The 21,655-nt window shown below is 39.6% G+C and overlaps 4 protein-coding genes across 7 annotated transcripts; all 4 read right to left on the bottom strand.

Annotated features, from left to right (window-relative positions):
* Positions 1–294: 294 nt before the first annotated feature.
* On the bottom strand, positions 295–7,796 carry LOC111459187 (transcription factor E2FB-like). 2 transcript variants are annotated; one of them, XM_023101961.1, is made up of 14 exons: positions 7,375–7,796; positions 3,746–3,935; positions 3,476–3,535; positions 3,304–3,389; positions 3,144–3,232; positions 2,987–3,041; positions 2,498–2,562; positions 2,365–2,415; positions 2,217–2,265; positions 2,048–2,113; positions 1,889–1,965; positions 1,464–1,689; positions 885–951; positions 295–806 (listed from the first exon to the last, which is right to left on the bottom strand). In XM_023101961.1, the coding sequence occupies exons 1-14, from the start codon at positions 7,558–7,560 to the stop codon at positions 673–675; spliced, it is 1,401 nt and encodes a 466-aa protein (XP_022957729.1). In that variant the 5' UTR covers positions 7,561–7,796; the 3' UTR covers positions 295–672. The 2 variants fall into 2 exon arrangements, with proteins under 2 accessions (XP_022957729.1, XP_022957731.1); XM_023101963.1 differs by having other exon boundaries at positions 2,498–2,550.
* Positions 7,797–8,811: 1,015 nt separating this feature from the next.
* On the bottom strand, positions 8,812–9,681 carry LOC111459190 (NDR1/HIN1-like protein 1). The gene has a single exon (XM_023101966.1). The coding sequence runs from the start codon at positions 9,653–9,655 to the stop codon at positions 9,017–9,019; it is 639 nt and encodes a 212-aa protein (XP_022957734.1). The 5' UTR covers positions 9,656–9,681; the 3' UTR covers positions 8,812–9,016.
* Positions 9,682–13,106: 3,425 nt separating this feature from the next.
* Positions 13,107–14,282, bottom strand: LOC111459189 (NDR1/HIN1-like protein 2). The gene has a single exon (XM_023101965.1). The coding sequence runs from the start codon at positions 14,150–14,152 to the stop codon at positions 13,409–13,411; it is 744 nt and encodes a 247-aa protein (XP_022957733.1). The 5' UTR covers positions 14,153–14,282; the 3' UTR covers positions 13,107–13,408.
* Positions 14,283–14,599: 317 nt separating this feature from the next.
* Positions 14,600–20,663, bottom strand: LOC111459186 (serine/threonine-protein kinase Nek5-like). 3 transcript variants are annotated; one of them, XR_002713253.1, is made up of 15 exons: positions 20,216–20,663; positions 20,078–20,144; positions 19,938–20,003; positions 19,820–19,866; positions 19,357–19,402; positions 19,161–19,241; positions 19,037–19,079; positions 18,882–18,931; positions 18,715–18,796; positions 18,603–18,652; positions 18,425–18,498; positions 17,425–17,476; positions 16,681–17,331; positions 14,772–15,806; positions 14,600–14,716 (listed from the first exon to the last, which is right to left on the bottom strand). XR_002713253.1 is itself a non-coding variant. In XM_023101959.1 (14 exons), the coding sequence occupies exons 1-14, from the start codon at positions 20,311–20,313 to the stop codon at positions 14,859–14,861; spliced, it is 2,355 nt and encodes a 784-aa protein (XP_022957727.1). In that variant the 5' UTR covers positions 20,314–20,663; the 3' UTR covers positions 14,600–14,858. The 3 variants fall into 3 exon arrangements, 2 of the variants coding, with proteins under 2 accessions (XP_022957727.1, XP_022957728.1); XM_023101959.1 differs by having other exon boundaries at positions 14,600–15,806; XM_023101960.1 differs by lacking the exons at positions 20,078–20,144; positions 20,216–20,663 and having other exon boundaries at positions 14,600–15,806; positions 19,357–19,424; positions 19,938–19,993.
* Between the last annotated feature and the right edge of the window lie 992 nt (positions 20,664–21,655).

The raw sequence follows: 21,655 nt of genomic DNA, 5'->3' as shown, positions 1-21,655 counted from the left end.
GCATAAAAGGATAGTTTTTTTATCATAAATATTTGAATCATCCTAAATCTAAGCATAAAAATGTAGAAGTTCAAGGAAGATTACCAAATTTAGCTAAGCTTTTCCTGTTCCAGGCTTCAACCAAATGTCTGGCTTATACTGATGAGTTTCAGTAGCCATTCTTTGAATCATAGCTAATGGTTCCGGCTTTGTGCTCTGTTGAAAAAGCAGTTTAAGACTGGAAACTTTACACCAAATGACCTGCAGAGCTAATCAATTGAAAATTAGACCATTTCTCAAACTTAGGAACTTAAATGATCCATTTAAAAGTATATGTAGATACCAGAAAATGGGAATATAATTCAACTCGGGAGGTGGGGGGTTACAGCTTTGCACATGAGACGTGTGAATTGTGACTTAAATGAATGTCCTGGTATTCTTACCATGAAACAAAGAATTGTACAATACGAAAATGACTTATTTACTATACATTTCTAATACTAAACTGTACACAGGCGCCCTTCCCATCGGTTTCCACTCTAGCATTTGGGTAGAGGAGCTTCTCCAGGATCCGAGATCATAGGTTCCAGTTCCTGGCCCTAAGGAAGGATCGGGAGGATCATACATCATACAAGTGCTTGCTTGGTCTAGCATCGATCATCGAATTTATCTTAATGAATCCTCTTTACAGTTTTAACTGCTAGAAGGATTAGCAGAAGGCGCATCAGGTGAATTATTGGAAGGTGGATTCTGGGTTTGGGGTGTGCTGACATTGTCAATACTGTAATCTTCATGAAATGTACTCAGTTCATTCCACTCAACGCCAGCTACATGAGGGTCAAGGTATGCAGTATCACTTGATATTATAAGGGAAAAAGTTGGATGGATTTAAATTGAGAGGATACGTTCAGTTCTCCACATGTCAGTGATGCTAACATCAGCATCAGACAAGAGCCAGTAATCAGCATCACTCTGAATAAAAAACAAAGAAATCAGATGTTTGCCAACATTATTATTGTGTCCTAAAAAAAAGCATTCTAATTTATAAATAAACTATATAATGAACGCAAAACATTCATCCCCTCGGCTAAATAATGGATGACAATTGACGAAAACAGCTCACTCTGACCATCAAATAATTCCTGGTTTCATAACTAAACTACCCTACTCCATCTGAAATGCTTCATTTCGTTATTTCGCTCCAGAAAATATTATAGAAAAACTAATTTGTTGTTGCTAGAATTATTCATTTCTGTTGTCTACATCTTCTAGAATCTAGACTCACTTCAACTGATGGAACACTTTTCATGCTTTCATACACAAAAGTCCTCTCAAATGGAACCAACCAATTCTTTGAAACTAACGTGTTGCTTGTGCTTTTATTTTGTCCTTATCCCAATCAACCAACTTTTGTTTATAGATAGGGTATACTAGCCCTCTTCCCTTCCTTGCCCCCAATCATTTTCTTGAAAAATTAGACTTACATCTACCGCCGAGGGAACAATTTTCATAATTCCACCCACGAAGTCCTGCGAAGCATTTAGATCAGAGCACATTCTATTTACATCTTGCTCCCGCGTTTCAATTTCCTTTCCCCTGGTATCATCCGTTACTAGCGTTGCTGCAGGTGTTTCATTAAACCCAGAACTTGACGGCAAGCTTGGGGACACTTCCACACCATTTATCTCCTCAAACTTCTCTTCAAACTGACTGCAAAATGTGGAGCGCATATAGTTTTAGGTGTAGCAGGAAAATGAGGAGGATATTGGTAGTAGGAAAAGGGAATATTGTGAATAATAGGCAATTCCAATTCCTAGTACTGTTTCATTAATATGGCCATAGATGGTGGTATATATTTCAGCACAGACTACAGAGTCAAACATTCCTCAACAACAAAAAGAAACGTTACCTGACAAGGTAAACATCAATGGGGCCCATGGTGCTTCTGAGGACTATCCTATACCTCCTTTGGGGGTAGTCAACAGCCTGATAGATGATGGGAAAGGTGAGTGGAAGATAAGCTATATGAATAGGTACCTTTTCCAAAAATCTTCTACGATTAAATTACCTCATCAGGATCTGGAACTTCTAAAGTGGTTCCATGGGGAGCTTTAATAGCTATAAGAGTTTCATTCTGGTAGATGCAAAATATAGACACAACAGTTCAAAACGGAGCTACATTTAATAATTGTAAATCCAAATTCTTTGCATATCACTTCCTTCTGGGATAAACTAACCTGGAAACACGGCAACTCCTTGATGTCTTCCTCGGTTACAAATAACCACCTAGCAATTAGATAAATTATACAACTTTTAAATTCCCATCTTTATTACAAAAAAAAGTAATAATAACGTTAGGAGGTGAATTTTGGTGAAAACTATTGCCTTTGGTTGTTCTCCTCTTCACTGAGGTCTCTTAATCTTTCCTGCATCTCTCTGCAATTATTAAAAGCCTCTGAATGACAATAGGGGCACAAAATTTTCAATTTCAAGACCGAATTAAGGACTAGTTAACAACCTTATTTGTTCATCTAACCCATTCTCCTCCATGGAAAGGTTCTCTACTTCCGCCTGCACATGTAACTATGATTGAGGCTTAATCTGATAGCTTGAAATTTAAATGTGCAAGTATTAGATAGGAAACAAAATTTTTCACCAAAGAGAAACTTACCAACGTCAAGAATAAGATTGAGATAGAATGTGAACTGAAGGGCATAAATGGATTCACTCAACAGAATATGTACACAGTGGTCATCATGTTAATAAAAAAATAATATAGTTTTCAAATCAGCACAGCCCCAAGTGACGTCGAAAGATTAAGAAGTAAACAACAATGACACGGACATGTAAATGCAAGCAAATTACTTGCTTTCTTGCAAATTTCATGCAATTCCACCCAACAAACGCAATTTTGTTCCTCTTGATAGAATACAAGTCTAATCATATTGAGATCAAAGAGTAGCAGCAGAAACGAAGGACATAGTCAAAATGTTCGGTTTTTGCATACCTGTAGACCAGCATAGTTGTCATCAACATCCCCTGATCTTGAGACGTCAAGCCCCCTAATTAATCAGTTACTCAAGTAATAAGTAGCTTCACAGGAAAGACAATACTACTTAATAATGAGCCATGAACCTCCAAAGAATGTATGGCATAATACGTACTTCCACTGAATTCTGTTCTTAAGCTTCTTTTCTATGAGACCAATTCCTTCAAGGACATTTGTTATATCATATATTCGTCTTTTTTGTACCTAAAAGCATAAAAATGTCAACTAATGGAACTTCACAATAAAAGCCTATAATGTTCTAGAAGTACAGTTACCTCCAACGTGTCGGCTGCTTTATTTAGATCAAGAATACCATCTTCCGCTTGTTTGATCAGATTAATAAACTTCTTTGTCAAGAGACCTACATGAAAATTACTAAAATTAGGAATGTACGCTAGTAGGAAACATAAGACAGTTCCAACAAAGTCACCAGAAGTAACAAGTTACCAAGAGAACTATCATATCGGCATGGACCAACTGGAGTAAGATTGTTTGCATAAGGTGAACCTGAAACTTAGACATTTTCTCATTAATATGCTAGCTTTGCGAAACAAAAAGGGGGAAGAAGTTGAAATTTTTTCTAATCAACTAATTATGTATTTTCACTAGCGAAAGAGGTTTCACTTTCCTCAACCAACAAGAATGGGAGAAGGTATTTCATATACAATTATTTTGACTCAAAACCAAGGGTACCAACATGTATGATATACTACTAACCAACATTTGACATGGGAGTCTGTGGCCCTGATCTACTGCATTTGGTTAGCCTTGATTTGTTTCCCTTTCCTCCTTTTACAGATACAGGTGTTTGATGGGAACTGTTAACTACTTCAGTAAATCTAGGACCAGCTGCTCTATCAGTTGACTCAGCTTCATAATCTGCTGCCTCACTCTTCCGCTTCAATTGCTGATAGACAGGATCCAACATTTCAAACAAACTTAGCAACATGTGCAACAAATGATCGTATCATTACATATACAAAGAAGGCTAATTTAATAAAGAAAATGATTATTATCAGAGAGCTATATTAATAAAGAAAATCTGCTGCCTTTCAAACTGGGGAAAGAAAGTTATTTGGTTAATTACTTTCAAGACTAGAAAGACAATAATACAGCTCCTACCACACAGACCATAAGTCTAGAAAATTAATTCTTGTGATATATATTGGATAGAATCTCATTCTCAGTTGTTCCATTAAGACTTGATGGAGGTATGTCAGATGCAAGTTGTTATACTGCTAAGCCTAAACTAATTCCTATCTAAGCAAGTCGTCTAAAAAAAAGATAAATATCCATGGCATCCATTGAATCCAAAGCATGTGGGCTTTTATCAACCAGCGGCACACCTTCCTTCATAATCTTAGGCTTCATAACTGCTTGCAAGCTATAATAATTCATGGTCCAGTTTCCTCGTAGGTTATAGCACATCCTCCCAACCAAAGCCCAGACAAACCTTTCAAACAAATGACATCCCAAGATTTTGATAAGAGCACTCTCCAAGTGGTGTTAGATCAAGGGAAGAAATGATTTACTAGAGGTTTTAGTTCGAGTAGCCAAGAGGAAGCTTTTAAACAAATGAAAACCCAAAAGAGCACTATTTAAACCTTGAGGATCTCTCCTCCTCTCAAGTCATCAAAGACTAGCTAAGAAAGTATGGGCAGAAAATATCTTAGACTTATCTCTAAATGGATGATCAAGCAATAAAATCCTCAACAATGTATTGGAGGATCATTTGTAGCTGAGCTCAGTAATGATTATTTAGGTCATGCTGAGAGTTCCGTTTCCTTGAAATGTAAGAACCTAATGAATGAGAATGATCAGGGTTGAGGCATGCAAAAAGTCCTCCAATAGCGGTTTTTACATGACCAACCCTTCCATAAGAACTTTTTGTAGATGTTCAGAAAAATCATAATATCAAAACTATCCCAATTTGCAACAATAATAAACACTTTCAAAATGCCATCCCATACTTGTCATTCAACCTGTTAATACCACTACCTATCTAGTTTACTACTAAGGTTATATTTGGTAAAATGACAAATGTTAAAAGAAAAAATTGGATTGCCATGGGCGCATAAAAATATAAAGGAACATTGAGAACAATGTCTTTAAAAAGGGCATATACTACAATTCTTTCAATAATTAGTCCTGATTTCCCCTTCTTTCTATTCACGCAAATATCAAAGTTGAAACATCTTTTTCAAATACTATAGGATTGTTCGGAAAACTAGTTTGAGACAGTTTTCTGGTTTTGTTTTCAAAACCATTTTTTGACAACTGTGATCAAGGTACGAGCAAAAGTAGCACAACAGATCAGACAGATTCATGATTTTGAAACAAATAACTTATTCAGGGAATGGATCATTTGGAAGAACACGCTAAAAGAAAGAACAAGATAAACTTTTTAAAGCAGTCATAAAAAAATTAACATGTTTATACATAGGAAAAAAAAAAATTAAGAAACAAGAAACCTACTTTTCAAAACAACCTCTAAATATTCTTCAGATTCAAAATTTTGAGAAAGACGAAGAATTTACCTAGACATAAAGGGGGAGAAAGGGAAGAAGCAAGAGAAAAATAAATAAGAGTTGAAAAGATAAACATAAACATCACATTGAAAGATTTTACAGAAATTATTAGGATGTGTTTGTCTGTTCTGTTCTCCTAGGCCAATTCTCTATTATGTTCTCATTAGCTCATTTTTCTTTGATTTTGATAGTTTGTTTTCCATCTTTTCACTTAGAATATGGAAGAGTGTTACTGCCATCTTGGAAATGTCCTTCATGTGTTAAACTCTTCTAGTACCATCGCGAGTCAGAACGTCCAAGATCCACCCTGATTTCGTTTCCATTTGGTTGTCTTGGTGGATTTCCCTCAGAGTTTTCATTTACTGACAAAAAGTTGCAAGGATGTGGCAAAGCAGTAAGATTATACTTGAATTAATTATCTGGAAAGAAAATTGTCAATGAACATGGAGGGTGGTTCATTTTTGTCCACACTTGAGAGATTTTAGAAATATGATTAACGTGAAACAAAGGTTGAAGAAACAAATTATTTACAAGGTAAAAAAATTCAAGGACCTCACGATGGAATCATTCAAAAACGACAATAAACCTCAACTGAAAAATCTAGTTCAGTGAAAAAAAAATACTGAATAAATAAAACACCATCCATCCTTTTTTATTAGCGTGTAGTAGCTTGAGATATCCATGTATTCAAACAATGCACATTCCTAGCATTCCACGAATGTCTAGATCGAGATTATGAAATCAAGATAACATGTATGAAAAATATTCTTGAAAGAATGCACCATTACAAGTACAAGGGTACGGGGTATTCAAACCATGCATAACAGCTATTAAATTAACTTCTCAGAATAATTGTATATAACATATGATAGTAGCCTAAAAATACAAAAATTAGAACTGGGGGGTTTCAAAGATGATCAGAGATGTTGCCCTTTAAAGAATTGGAGCACCTACAACCAATAAAAGTGGAATGCCTTTCCTGCTGACTTATTCGACCACTGATCTAGAATCATTTTGGTTATACCCGAGATTGAATATGTCAACTCACAATAATAATACATGAATAGATCGAACCAGCTAACAAACCCCGTGCGGTAGTTGCCTTCCACTATCATTTGTATATATCAGGCATAGATAATGTACTATAATAATAATTGAGAACTTACTATCGAACAAACACATCCTTCACGATACCTTTAACATTTTTTTTCTCGAAAAATAATCATGAAACCTATTTCACAAGTGTCATCTATCTGCAGTAAGGACCAGGGTTCTGACTTTGCAGCTACCAACTCTTTATTTACCCAACAATAGAACGTAAATTATCTATATCCCTCGCATTACACCTGATTTGATCAAAAGGACCAAGTGCAATATATTGAAAAGTAGTTAGTCAGTGAAAATTAATAAATTTTGAGAGAGAATAAGTTATAGCGACCAACAAATGCACTGGTCAAGAATGGAAGGAGACTAAAACACTCGATACACTTAACTAGGTACAGAAGAAAGACACGAATTGAAGGTGATAACATCATAATTCATTAACTAAAGTAACACCAAAATTGAGCTAAAATTCATGTTCTTTTCGGCGCAGTATTCAAAAGGCGCAGTCTCAAGCTCTCAGTATGACGAAATCAGTGAAACTAACTATTTTCACTAATCTCACCTAATTCCATTCCTGAGAAACCGTAAAGACCTACTAACCAGACAGATTTGGACTTGAGACTATAATCACAAACAGAAACTCATAGAATAACACTGAGAGTGAAGAGCGATATATAATTAACCAACAAAAACATGCAAGTAAAAGAAACAGACCGGAGATTTGACTACGATAGAGTCAAGTTGTTGATCGGCGAGTGGAGAGTCGAGGGCAAAGCGGTGATAGTCCCCAGGAGATGCAAATGGAGGTTTGATAGAAGAGAAAGGGAGGTGACGTTTAAGAGAGAGCATGATCTGCTCCGGCGGGTGGCCAGAGGAGTTGGGAGCTGGAGAACCCGACATGGAGCAGCGTTGAAGAGACGGAGAGGCCAAGATCCAGTGAGCTCCTTGAGTGTTGCAAATTGGGGGAAATCGATGGAAATTGAAGAAGAATTTGAAGAAGGTAAGGGAAGAGATCTGTGATGGTGTTTGGATGCTGGGAAAATGGAGGAAAGCGGGAGAGATTCAGAGAGCAAAGGAGAAGGGAGAAGGTTGAAAGGAAGGAGGGAACACTTGGTTCGTTCGGATATAGATGTGGAGGGAAGCGCTTATTAAATTAAATAAATAAATAAATACACAAAATGTGAATTTATATTAACCAAAATTATTACTTTAATTTAATTTAATTTAATTTAATTTGTGGAGTTTGTCTCTAATTTCAATTTTATCAAAATTAATTTTAAGGGTAAAGCGCAGCCGGGTTGACATTTAGGAATAAAGGTAAACGAAAGAAACGTTCGAATCGGCGATGCGCGCCTTTTGTTGAGCAAATCGAGTGGCGATTATTTGGCGCGTAACGTAACGTAACGTAACGCTTCCCCTTCCCTCAATATTACTCTCGTTTCTACGGTCGTGTATTGGGCCTGGATTGTGGGCTTTTTATGTTTAATTGGGCCATCACTCCCAAGCCCAAATTTAAAAGGAGTCCACGTGAAAAGATCTGGATCATCCTAACTCACATCCAACCGTCCATTCAAGCCCATCAACCCAAACCACAAGACCAAATTAAGGATGTTTAAGTGACCGATAACTCAATCAATTCGAGCTACTAACTAAAAATTTAGGTCGGGTTAGATTTTTTTTTTGTGGGGTCAATCCGACCCATCTAAAATTTTGTGTTGGTTCGAAATTTTTCATTACTCCATCTGAATTCATGCACGTCTCTGCTGTTCTAAAATTATTATGAAAGTTAAGATTATTTGACGTTAGTGATATATTCTGAACTTTGAATATTCACGGCATATCGTATGGATTCTTTTCTTCTACATTTGAATATTCTTGACAACAAAAAAGGAGAGATTCTAGAAACTAGGACATACCCAACAACCAACAAAACGAAAAACACCATGTCAAGGAGAAGGTGGGAGGGAGCCAGATTGGTGATATGAACAGTGACGTGAATGAACGCTGCATGGTGCATTTTTCAGCGTACGAATTAGAGTGGAAAGACATTGTTTTAAACTTTTACTATTTGAGTTTGCCCATTAGACTATTTCTTTCATTTTTAACACTATCATATATCTTATACGAGCACGGGACTTTAAATTTCATTAATCGATAAAACAACACTTCAAAATTTATTTCAAACACGTTCAAAGTTAAAGATCAGTACTATGATCAAAACAGGTATCCGACAACCCATTTGATGACCCCTCTTACAATTTCAATTTTTTTTTTTTTTTTTTTTGCTTATTAAATAAATTAATGACACGAAAATTATCAAAAGACATAAATTTGTTGCAAATTTTTTAAAAGAAGGTCAAACTTCAACATGGCAGCTCTGAACGATCTGAAACTTCATGGCGGAGCCAAGAGCGATGGCATGATGATCAGCGTTACCAAATTTAATAAACGCCGGGCAGTTAACATTCAAATGATACCTGCCCGAAATCCACGTGCCCACCTTCCACTTAACCTGCCCGTCCATTTTAACATTGAACAAAACTGCCCCAATGTTTTTATCCTGCTGTAACGACACGGCGACGTCAGGCGCGACGGGGACGGCGTCGCCGGAAAGAAAAGGGGACCAAACGACGATGTCACGGTGGCCTTGGTAAGTGGAAGGCAAGAGTGTGGGAAGGGTAACTTGCTGGCCGCGGTAAGCGCCATAAACGTCCATTTGGAGGTAGTAAACGCCAATGCGGTCGTTGGGGTTGCGCGAGGAGATTGTGACTTGCATACTCAAAGACAAGAGATTTGGGGAGGTGGAGGCGTTGAGGCTAAAAACGGTGACGTCTTGGAGGATGAAATGGGGTTTGGAGGGGCGGAGAACTGCCCATATGATGAAGATTACAATGCCCACGATGATGGTCAAGGCGAGGAGGACGGCGGCGAGGCGGCGGAGGAATTGTTGGTAGTGGTCGTGGTGGTGGCCGCAGTCCTTGTCCTTGGCGCTCATTTTGGGAAATGGGTAGTAATGCGTGGAAAAGAGGGGGAATTGGAGTAATTATAAAGAGGGGAAATGGGAGTATATATATATATTTTTTAGATAATTGTTGGATGATGAAAGTCTCGGCTAATTTAGGGAACGACCATATGAGTTTATAATCAAGGAATACTCTCGAGCTTATGCTCAAAGTGGACAATATTCTACTATTGTGGAGAGTCATGATTCCTAACATATTATCAGAGTCATGCCCTAAACTTATCGTGCTAATAGATAAGTAAATCCTCAAATATCGAACAAATGACTCCAAAAGAAAGGAGGTGTTGGATGATGAAAGTCCCACATCGGCTAATTTAGAGAACGACCACAAGGTGGACAATATATTCCTAACAATAATAAGTGGAATGAAGTGTGGTAAAAAGATGAGAACTCTTCGCTGCCAAACAGATTCCAAAGTAAAAAAAGGGACTCAAAAAATATATACGTACAAATATAAAAAAGCAAGAAAAGAATCTTATTTTTCTTTTAATCCCGACACGATCCCCCTCCATTGCCCATGGGAATCCCCTCCCCGTTCCCCACAAAAAAAAAAAAAAATGAAAATTTTTGTGGAGAAGAATAATGAAATGGGTGACAGAAATTTTCTCCAAAAGTATTGATCGACATTAATATTTTAGTTTACAAAAGGCTCAAATATAGTTCAAATAGTTCAAAGACGACGCTAAAAACGAGACCCCTTACTTGAAAGATACAGCAGGAATCAGATATGAGACATTTGTATAGTTGAAAGACATCAAATACTCCACAATCTCACACGGGCCGTCCTTTGATAGTGTAAATTTGCTTTGTAGCATTCAACTTGTGGAACAAATATAGGCATGAATTTTAAGAGAGTTGTCTATTTCCTGCTGCAGAGGACCAACCTGTCATGGCTAGCACGCATTCCAAGGCCGGCTGAAGTATCCAATCATACAGTACACAGCCTTTCCGTAGCTTCCTATGTAGCATTTAGAGTTAAACAACACCATATCACCATCATCAAATACTCCAATTTGAATAATACAAACTACCAAACGCGTTATGTAACGGCCCAGATCCACCGCTAACAAATATTGTCCTCTTTGGATTTTTCCTTCCGAGCTTCCTCTAAAGGCTTTAAAACGTGTCTGCTAGAAGGTTTATACACCCTTATAAATGACGATTTATTCTCCTCTCCAACCAATGTGGGACATTGCTAATAGATATTGTCCGATTTATTCTCCTCCCCAACCAATGTGGGACATTGCTAACAGATATTGTCCGATTTATTCTCCTCCCCAACTAATGTGGGACATTGCTAACAGATATTGTCCTCTTTGGGTTTTCCCTTCCGAGCTTCCCCTAAAGGCTTGTCCTCTTTGGGTTTTCCCTTCCGAGCTTCCCCTAAAGGCTTTAAAACGTGTCTGCTAGAAGGTTTACACCCCCTTATAAATGGTGATTTATTCTCCTTCCCAACCAATGTGGGACATCACAATGTATAACCCACAGGTCCCAAGATCGAAACCTGGCTCTGATACCATTTGTAACGGCCCAGATCCACCGCTAACAGATATTGTCCTCTTTGGGTTTTCCCTTTCGGGCTTCCCCTCAAGGCTTAAAACACGTCTGCTAGGGGAAGGTTTCCACACCCTTATAAATAGTGGTTTGTTCTCCTCCCCAACGAATGTGGGACATCACACAGTAACAGTCCAAGTCTATCGTTAGCACACGAAAAAAGAAAAGCACAAATAGAACAATATTTGCTAGCGGTGGATTTCGACTGTCACAAATGGTATCAGAGCCAGATACCGAACGGTGTACTAACGAGGACACTGGACCCCAAGAGAGATGGATGGTGAAATCTCACACTAGTTAGAGAGGAGAACGAAACATTTCTTATAAGCGTTTTACAAGAATGCTCGAAAAGAGAAAATCCAAATAGGACAATATCTACCCAAACCGATCCAAGACTTAAGACAGCAATGTAATGGATTCTAAGGACTAGAATGATTAATTCAATCGATAAAGTCAAGTCACTATTATGCTTGGCACCAATGGCAAACACCACCATCCCTAAATTCTAACTCTAACTCCTGGGTTGTTTGAACAATCTATCACATCAGTAATCAACAAAAGAACAAAGACTGCCCTGTGCAAGAAAGTTATAACTGAAGCCTAAAAAACTCTAGAGTTTTCTCAGCTATGGATGATCAGGAAGCATGAAGATTAAGAGGAGAGCATGGGAGGAAATTATATGGTCAAGGAAGCAAGTTAATAAGAGCATCAAGAATCAACAAGTGTTCATAGAGAAAGCACATTTCAAAGAAGAGAATCAAGGATGTAGATATCAAAACTAAGAAGAGAAATAACCTGTAAATCAATCATCTTTCAAAGCTTCACTAAACCTTTCATGTGGGTAACTCGATCATATCTTGATTAGATGGCAACACATTCAAGATGAGGCGGGTGGCAAGAAATTTATAGAGAGCTGCTAAAAACTGACCAAACCAACGAACGCTCTCGGTGTTGGCTCTTAGAACTGAAACCCAGACCTCATACCTGACAAACCAACCAACACCAATTTCATTACCGAACATATCCACCCTCCCTGAGATCCCACATCGGTTGGAGAGAGGAACGAAACATTCTTTATAAGAGTGTGGAAATCTCTCCCTATCATACGTATTTTAAAAACTTGGGGGAAGCTCGAAAGGGAAAGCCCAAAGAGGACAATATCTATCTGCTTGGCTGTTACACCCTCCCTCTTATCTACCACCACTTGCACTTGCCCCAGCCTCTCCTCCCTCCTTCCAGCTGATCAGCTCACCCATTGCTCCAACACAAAACCAATTGTTCAGCCGACAAGTTGCTCCAACCAACTGAAATTGTTGGTTTGGACTTTCATCAAACCGAAAGCTCGTCTCAGCATCGCAACTAGCCTTGAGAGAAGAATGAACATAGGAGAATTATTATATCGGTAGGAAGCCTTGTCCTGGTACTCAGAAAAGATCCTCATCAGTAAGAATTTTGGTTTGAAGCAACAATTAAGAGGTACTCACCGAGTCAATGGAAAACATTGCAAATATTGTTAACTAAAGAACTGTACTAACTCAAAAAGATGAACCAAAGAAACCCAGAAACCAGTTCCAAATTTCCCAGCACGATCAGCTAAACGAACTCTTCGAGAACAAAGAACTAAATTATAGCAGATAATTGCTCCAATCATCTGATACCCCTAAGAACTTGTATGATTTAACCCACCACCAAAAAAAGCAACAAAATCAAGTCTTATGTAGACACTCAAAACAGGTAAGTAGATAACCATGTGCCCAATCAGTTCACAAACAATAAACTTGGAAGTGCACTAAAGGCTACAATATAAGCGGATTAACAACCACGATATGAACTGAATTGCATAAGCTAATTGGAAGATAACCAAGCGAGAGACTACAAATTTGTATCCTGCCTGCATACACCAACAGATATTCTTCACTTTTGTACAGTTCCCTGAGCTCATGTTCTAAGATTGATAAATCACAATATAAGAGGAAACCATTTACCTTATTCCAAAAGAAATCAACATCAGAATCAGACAGCAAAAATTGTATTATGAACTATACAACCTCTACTCACTCATAGCCTAAAAAGTTCATGTACATTTATGCCTACATGAATTCCTCTTTCTTTATAGAATCAAAACACTTCTAAACATGGGCTTAATTCGTATTAAGGCAAGTACCGATCTACTCATATGGCGACTCTGCAGCTCCTTGATTCACCCATCAACTTACCTGAAGCGCTGCTATTCGACGACGACAGGCCAACCGACAGGTCCTCGCACAGAACCCTGAGCAACCGCCTCCTGGCCCTCCACCAACCAGCTCGAAACCCGACCCGAGCGGATAGCCCGACATCGAATTTGACGGCCCCTCGTCGGCGGTCATCGTTAATTTCATTCACAGACGAGGCATCGATGTAAGCATTGAGTGAGGAGAAAGAGGCATTAACGACCGTGTGGGTTCTCTTATCCTGAATGAATGGAGGGACTCGGGTTTCGGAAAGGATCTGATTCTTGTAGAAAACGGTGGAGTCGACAAAGTCGTATGAGATACTCATCTTCTTGTTAGGATTGAAGACGGAAAAACCAACGAACCAGGCGGCGGAGAGGGACTGAGAGGCAGCGGAGAAGTTGGTTACCTGAAAGGAATCGACGCGAAACTCAGGGAGTTGAGGGCGGAGAACGAGCCAGATAATGAAAAGAATGACGGCGGTGATGATGAAGATGACAATGATTCCAGCAATAATAGCTCGAAGAAAGGAGATACGAGCATTGTGATGGGTAGAATCGTAGGGGTTGGCGTAGTGAGAGGGATAGGAATAAGGAGGAGCAGCATAGGGATAAGCTTGCCCGTGAGGCTGTGAATTGGAGGGCGGCGGGTTGCCGTTGGGGTAAGCCGGGTAGCCGGTGACGGGTCTGGAAGAATCTGCCATGGCGGATCCGATCTTCTGCAGAGAGCAGAAGAGTGGGGATAAAGAATTAAGGATTAAGAACGTGAAAGAGGTTGAAGAAGATGAAGATGGAAGTGTAGTAATAGGGTTCGAAGGCTGTGGGAAGGGAAGCCTTAGCAATTAAGCCACAATTTCCTGCCTTTTTCCATTTTTATACCAAAAAGCTGCCACCACCGCCAAACACAATCAAGATAAAATACTATCATTTATTGTCAAATAAAGGTAAATGTCATTGTTTTTTCTTCATAAAAAAGTATATATAACATTCTCGAACAAAATCCATGAACCAACCCTATCGTCTCCACCCTGTAGAACCTACAAGATCACCCCAAGGACGCCTTCGATATCCAGGAGTCGCAGACCGACCATAGAACCCTGTTGAACAAGTGGAACGCATTAGCTGTCCGCTATCTAAATGGGTAATAAAGGTCGAAGAAGGGCAATCACTCATTCTTAAAACCAACACTCTTAAGATCAAAGAGGCGAGCGAAAAAGGGGGAGAAAGCTCTCCGTCCTGGTTCTCCTGAATCCTCCGAAACTACAAGATTCCTTAGTTAGAATGGGATTCCAACTCGGTATCGAGTTGCATTATCTCAGATGAATTGCACTTTTGTTAATCTGTACTGTCACTATGTACAATATGAGATGACACTGTTCTATAATACAAATAGCACGCCCATCTGCATATTCATGAACTTCTGGCATTGTCTTCCATCTTCATTCCTTTCAGACTCTTAGCTAGCCAGATCGCTGTCTCTCTCGGAGAAACCTTGTCTTTTCCAAAAGGCTTCAGGACAACTCCTAGCTCCTCCAATCTGTTGTGTTGCAGCAGCTCTGCAGATAATTCTAGCAGCTCTTCAAGTGCCTCAGCCCTCTGCCTAAAAGATTTCACATCCAAAGTTTCTCTTGCTGCCACTTCCTCTTCAACAGGCTTTGTATGCTCAGAAGAATCTGAGTTCTTTGTTGGTGCTGTCGGAGGGCTTCCTCCGTCCATTTCTTTGCAGCTCGAGCGATCCTCCAAGTTTTCTGTCGCTGCCTGCTCGCTTCCGACTCGGAAACTACTATGTCGTATTACGTGTATGACATCGTCAAACGCTGCAGGAAGATGGCTACTGGCTAGCTTTTCGGACGAGGGATTGTTCAAACTGGTTACTTTATCGGACAGCGGTTTGTCATCAACCCCAGGGTTTCCCTTCTCATACTGCAAAGAAGATGAGCAGCTAGGTGGATGTGTTTCTTCAAGTTCATCATGTTCAATACTTTGATGGTCTAAAACTAGCTCAGGTATATCAGTAAATGGAGTTGCTGCATCGTCACAAATTTCAAATCCTTGAATTGACACTGAAGATGAAACAGAATTGCTACTGTCTGTTTGCATTCCTTTAGAAAAAGGTTCTGAAGTGGTGTGTTGCGTCTCCTTTTGATGAATCATTTCTGTGGAACTTACTGCATCTGGAACGTTGAGCTCGGCTTGCCTCGCTCTTGCTGGAAATGTCGGTCGTCGGAGCACGGTAGGAGGGGTTCTTTGCCTCGACTTTGAAGAAAGTCCATCATCCACTGGTTTTACAGGATGGAAAAGAGGGGGATAATTATCATATCTCGGTTTAGTCTTCGACGTGGGATCGACCACTGGTAGCTATGACAACAAAAAAAAACGGATATTTGTCTAAAACTATAGATAATAAACTCAGATAAACGAACGTTATGTAACGGCCCAAGGCTTTACCTCATCTTTTTTGGGCTTTCCTTTTCAGGCTTAGATCTTAAAATGCATCCACTAGGGAAAGGTTTCTACACCCTTATAAGGAATGCTTCGTTCACCTCTTCAATCGATGTGGGATCTCACAATCCACCCTCTTTAGGGACCCAGCGTCCGGTGTCTGGCTCTAATACCATTTGTAACGGTCAGAGGCCGGCCACCGCTAGCAAATATTGTCCTCTTTGTGCTTTCCCTTTCGAGCTCCCCCTCAACATTTTAAAACGCATCCACTAAGGAGAGGTTTCTACACCCTTATAAGGAATGCTTCGTTCACCTCTCCAATCGATGTGGGATCTCACAATCCACCCCCTTTAGGGACCCAGCGTCCGGTGTCTGGCTCTAATACCATTTGTAGCGGTCAGAGGCCGGCCACCGCTAGCAAATATTGTCCTCTTTGCGCTTTCCCTTTCGAGCTCCCCCTCAACATTTTAAAACGCATCCACTAAGGAGAGGTTTCTACACCCTTATAAGGAATGCTTCGTTCACCTCTCCAACCGATGTAGGATCTCACAATCCACCCCCTTGGGGACCCAACGTCCTTGCTAGCACACCGCCGAGTGTCTGGCTTTGGTACCATTTATAACAGCCCAAGGCCACCACTAGTAGATATTGTCCTCTTTGAGCTTTTCCTTTTGGGCTTCTCCTCAAGGTTTTAAAACGCATCCACTCGGGAGAGGTTTCCACACTCTGATAAAGAATACTCTTATCCCCTCTCCAACCGATGCGGGATCTCACACATTAGTTGTTCTACCTGATGCTTTGGAGTAGCTACAGCCTGGATTCTTCTTGAGGATTCAATATTTGCCTTTGCAGGCACAGTTGTAGGTGTATCTGCATTAGACTTGGAACCAGGCACTGCCACTGGAGGCTTGATGACTTTAGGTGGCATTTCAGCATGTGCTTTATGGTTTGATGCAACTCCAGACTTTACACAGTTACCTCGAACTGGCGAATAATTTTCCCGAGCTTTTCCTTCTTTTAAAGCTAGCATTATATTTCTTATAGTCTTTGGTCGTCTTGATTCGGTATTAGATTGATGGTCTGCTTGAGCGGGTTTGGAATGCATCGGATCATTCACTTTGAGAGAGCACGTATTATGAGTTTGTTCTTCTTCACTAGGAACGAGGAGCTCGGGTCCATCGTGATCATCAACAGATGCCATATCATTATCAGTGACTCTATCATCACAGTTCGATGCCATGGCAGGAGCATTTTTATCACTCGAAATCAAACTGTCTCTATCACTGTTTGAACTGTTGCTATTTTGACTCTCTGCCATACTCCTCCGAGAATCACGAGTTGGTCTACGCTTATCGGGTGAAAAATCGACAGTAGGAGCGATGGAAGGACGATATTGTTCGACATAAGGTTGCAAATATGGGTGCTTTAAAAGCTCAGAAGCCTGAACAATTGAGGAGTAAAATAGAAAACATCAGATCCTACTGGTAGAAAATCTTTAGTGTTGGCAAAATGTTAAATAAGGAGAAAAGCTAACATTTGGTCTATGCTCTGGATTCTTTCGTAGCATGCCCTTAATAAGTGTTTTTCTGCATGTAGAGAGCAAGAGTGAGCATCAGACTGCACAAGGAATCAAGAACAAAAATGTGTTTGCTAGCCATTGTGCAGATGTAATAGCCCGAGCCCACCGTTAATAGATATTATCCGCTTTAGCTCATTACGTATCACCGTTAGTTTCATGGTTTTAAAACGCATCTGCTAGGGAGAGATTTCCACACCCTTATAAGAAGTGTCTCATTCCCATCGCTCTAACCGATGTGGAATCTCACAATCCACCCACCTGGGAGCCCAACGTCCTTGCTGGTATACTACCCGGTGTCTGGGTCTGATACCATTTGTAACATCCCAAACTCACCACTAGCGGATATTGTCCTCTTTGCGCTTTCCCTTTCGGACTTCCCTTCAAGGTTTTCAAAACGCATCTACTAGGGAGAGGTTTCCACACCCTTGTAAGGAATGCTTCATTCTCATCTCCAACCAATGTGGTATCAGAGCCAGACATCGGGCGTTGGGCCAGTGAGGACGTTGGGCCACCAAGGGGGGTGGATTGTGAGATCTCACATCAGTTGGAGAAGAGAACAAAACATTCCTTATAAGGGTGTGGGAACTTCTTCCTAAGAGACGCATTTTAAAACTGTTAGGTTGACGGCGATACGTAACAGGCCAAAACGAACAATATCTACCGCAGTGGCTTGAGCTGTTACAAATGGTATTAGAGCCAGACACCGAGCGGTGTGCCAACGAGGATGCTAAGCACCCAAGGGGATAGATTGTGAGATCACACATTGGTTGGAGATGGGAACAAAGCAATTCTTGTAAGAGTGTAGAAGGCTCTCCCTAGCAGACGCGTTTTAAAAAATCTTGAAGAAAAGCCGAAAGAGAAAGCCTAAAGAGGACAATATCTGCTAGCGGTGGGTTTGAGATGTTACATAATCAAACCCAGAAAGCAATAAACGTAATGAAAAGCTTAGACTTACAAGGACGGTGAATAGCAGGAGGGCAAGGGACCAATGGATGAACGATTAATCTTGCTAATGAGTCCTGCCATGTCCTGAAAACAATGATCCATGCCAAATCAATTCAAAGATCAATGTAGTCTAAGCATCATATGCAGAAAATGAGACATAAAAGCCAAGAACTTAAACTAAATCTTACAAAAGCTTTAAAAGCTGGGCGACGCGCAGCCATCTCATACATACAACAACCTGGCGAAAGAAGAACTTAGTGACGAAAAAAAGCCAAAGGAGTGTGTTTGCAGAATGCATACCAAGCGACCAAATATCAGATTTGAAGCCATAAGGGATATCAGCTAAAAGTTCAGGACACATATAATTGGGAGTTCCGACCACCTAAGCACAAATGCACAGAACACAACCATTATCTAACAAATTACAGAGCTTCAAAAAGCAATCAATTCGAGTATCTAGGCCATACCGACGAAGCCAAGTCGTCTGCTTTCAGTGTCTTGGCAAGTCCAAAATCCCCTGCATTAACGACATGCCAAGAACAAAGAAAGTCACCAGAACAGCTCAAAAGTTCATCCCAAATATACTGTAATGAACACTAAAGACAGTTGTAGATCAACCCACCAAGCCGAACATCTCGATCCTTGGTGAGAAAGATGTTGGAACACTGCCAAGAACGGTCGACTTTAGTCTTAAAATTAGCTAAAACTAATGCAAACGTTATACGATTCAACAGTCAAATGCATACTTTAAGGTCACGATGTAGAACGAAGTTTGAATGCAGGTACTCAACAGCCAATAAAAGCTGTGTAAACCACTTGCATAGTTTCTGTTCACCAATAAAAACACAAGCACCCAGCAACCCAGTTTAACTATCTTCATGTTCTATGATATCAAGAACTCAAATATGAAAAAAGAATGAAGAACAGCAAAAAGGAAAGCACCTCTTCAGGAAAGTGCATCCCATTTGACTTTTTCATTAGATCTGCCCTGTTATAGGAAAGTAAATTATCTATAAAATGATTCAATCTGTACTTTCTAGTGATGTAACAACCCAAGTCCACCCCTAGCAGATATTGTCCGTTTTGGCTCGTTACGTGTCACCATCAGCCATCGCCGTTAAGGAGAGGCTTCCACACACTTATAAGCAATGTTTCAATTCCCTCTTCAACTAATGTGAGCCAAACACCGAGCGGTGTGCCAGCAAGGCCACTGAGCCCCCAAGAGGGTGAATTGTGAGATCCCACGTTGATTGGACAAAGGAACGAAGCATTTCTTCCTTACAACCGTGAGGCTGGCGGCAATACATAACAGGCCAAAGTGGACAATATCCGCTAGCCGTGGACTTGGGCTAGTACAAGTTATTAATCATTGATGGAGCAAATTTCCAAAGAAAAAGCAACTCACATATCTCCACCTTCACAGTATCCAGTCACAATACAAACGTAGCAGCCCTACATTTAGAGATTTAAGAACTATAAACAACCTTAGAGAAATGAATAAGATTGAAGAAATTAACACTAACCTTCTCAACCCAAGCTTCTTTAAACTCAACTATATAAGGATGTTGAACTCTGGCTATCAGCGCCATCTGCCATACATGAACTTGTTAATCAAACTGGAAAACGAAGCAATGAAGTTAGTATTAGAAAATGTTAATCAAACCTCTTGATGCGCAGATCTTCGACATCGCTCGGTCTGCCGCGCGAGCCTGATCTTCTTCAATACGTACCTAAAGATCGCAAGAACCAAATCAAACAACAACGAACTAGAAATCAAAGAACAAGAAGAAGAGAAACGAACTTCTTCTTTTCGGATTTGTGATGAACAAGAATGGCGGCTCCAAAAGCCCCACGCCCGATCTGCTCCATTATCTCGTAATGATCCATACGAGATTCCATACCCTAAAATCTCCTCAACCCGAATAATTAAATAAACCCAATTCGAGAATCAATCGAAAACCCCCAAGCGATTTTCAGATCTTGAACTGCTCCACTAAAAGGCTAACGCTAAATCATCAAGTGAATGAAGCAATTACTGAGAGTTAGGGGAAATCGAAAGGCGATTCCCAAAAAGAAATCAAAATCATTCAGCGATTAAACATTCTGGGTGGGTTCTTACTTTCCCCGCCAAATGCGATTTCTGACTGATCAGTCCCTTCAAAAAGTTTAATTATGAAATTATTTAAGAAAAATACAGAATCTGTTCTAGTTAACATTTCAAGCCAGCCAGCCAGCTAGCCAGCTTATTTTTTCCTTAATCTTCTAAAAAAGCTCAGTAAATAATTAAAAATCCTGAAAAAACCAAATAATTATAAAAAAAAAAAAAAAAAAAACACGGAGGAAAAAGGATGAATCTTTTGAAAATGGATGTACGTAACGGTCTCGGATAACGCATCTTCCTTTGCCGACACAATATTTGATTCCATTATTATCGGATAATGTCTGTACAGTTATTTATTTTAACTAAAAATTAATTTTTATCTTTATATTTTATTTAAAAAAAATTAATGATGTAACGTTAATAAATTTAATAATCGCTTTAAATTAATTAATTACAACACATGTACGGATTTAAGCTTTGGTGAAATTACCTTTTTACCCTTATATTTTATTTTAGTCTAGCCTCTTTTGGGCCCCCAGCCCAATAACCCGGTACAAATTAATTGGGCCCAATAGAAGGAAGGCCGGTTCGTGGGCTTCACCGAGGTTGTCGGCTAAAAACATTAAATACATTAATCTCCTCGTCTATTATTAAAAATGCATCTACTTTATTTATTTCAAATCATTATCTTATGAATTTATTCTTGGTCGTATGAATTCCACTAACTTATTCTTTTATTACGGATCGTAATCATTTCTAATCATATATTATCCGAACACCCGCCATTTTTTTTAATTAATTTTAATTTTTCGTCTCTCGAGTGTATAGTTTTGACGGGGGTACGGTAATTTTGGTGTTGGTAAAAAAAGCAATTAACTTTATTAAGATTCTCAAATCATCTTTATTAAAGTGGATTTGTATGCTTATGATCGAGTCTTAAAACCTCTAATCAACAGGTTAAGCTGTCGTTTTCTGATAAGGACAGTAATTAAGGGGGGGTTTTAAGTGTAAGGAACCTCCTCGTGCCACGTGGACGAATAGTCTCTTCACAAGATGTTGGTGGGCCACGTGTAAATTTCAATAATTTCTCTACAACCCCCCCAACTTTATGATATTTACAAAGCCCCCCCCCCCCCCCCC

The sequence above is a fragment of the Cucurbita moschata genome, unplaced genomic scaffold (genome assembly GCF_002738365.1).
Source record: "Cucurbita moschata cultivar Rifu unplaced genomic scaffold, Cmos_1.0 Cmo_Scf00022, whole genome shotgun sequence".
In the NCBI taxonomy this organism is placed as follows: Eukaryota; Viridiplantae; Streptophyta; class Magnoliopsida; order Cucurbitales; family Cucurbitaceae; genus Cucurbita; species Cucurbita moschata.
Note: the sequence above shows the minus strand (reverse complement) of the source record. Positions and strands in the feature narration are given on the sequence as shown.

Bases quoted from the DNA above. Each gene is read 5' to 3' on its own strand.
- LOC111459189 (XM_023101965.1), bottom strand. From the start codon at position 14,152: ATGGCAGATTCTTCCAGACCCGTCACCGGCTACCCGGCTTACCCCAAC.
- LOC111459190 (XM_023101966.1), bottom strand. From the start codon at position 9,655: ATGAGCGCCAAGGACAAGGACTGCGGCCACCACCACGACCACTACCAA.
- LOC111459187 (XM_023101961.1), bottom strand. From the start codon at position 7,560: ATGTCGGGTTCTCCAGCTCCCAACTCCTCTGGCCACCCGCCGGAGCAG. The intron at 3,390-3,475 runs GTAACTTGTTAC...ATTTTCATGTAG, and splicing joins CCGATATGATAGTTCTCTTG to GTCTCTTGACAAAGAAGTTT. The intron at 2,563-2,986 runs GTATGCAAAAAC...CCTCAATCATAG, and splicing joins ACAACTATGCTGGTCTACAG to TTACATGTGCAGGCGGAAGT.
- LOC111459186 (XM_023101959.1), bottom strand. From the start codon at position 20,313: ATGGAATCTCGTATGGATCATTACGAGATAATGGAGCAGATCGGGCGT. The intron at 18,797-18,881 runs GTATGGCCTAGA...ATTTGTGCTTAG, and splicing joins CAGACGACTTGGCTTCGTCG to GTGGTCGGAACTCCCAATTA. The intron at 17,477-18,424 runs GTAAGTCTAAGC...CTCTACATGCAG, and splicing joins TCCTGCTATTCACCGTCCTT to AAAAACACTTATTAAGGGCA.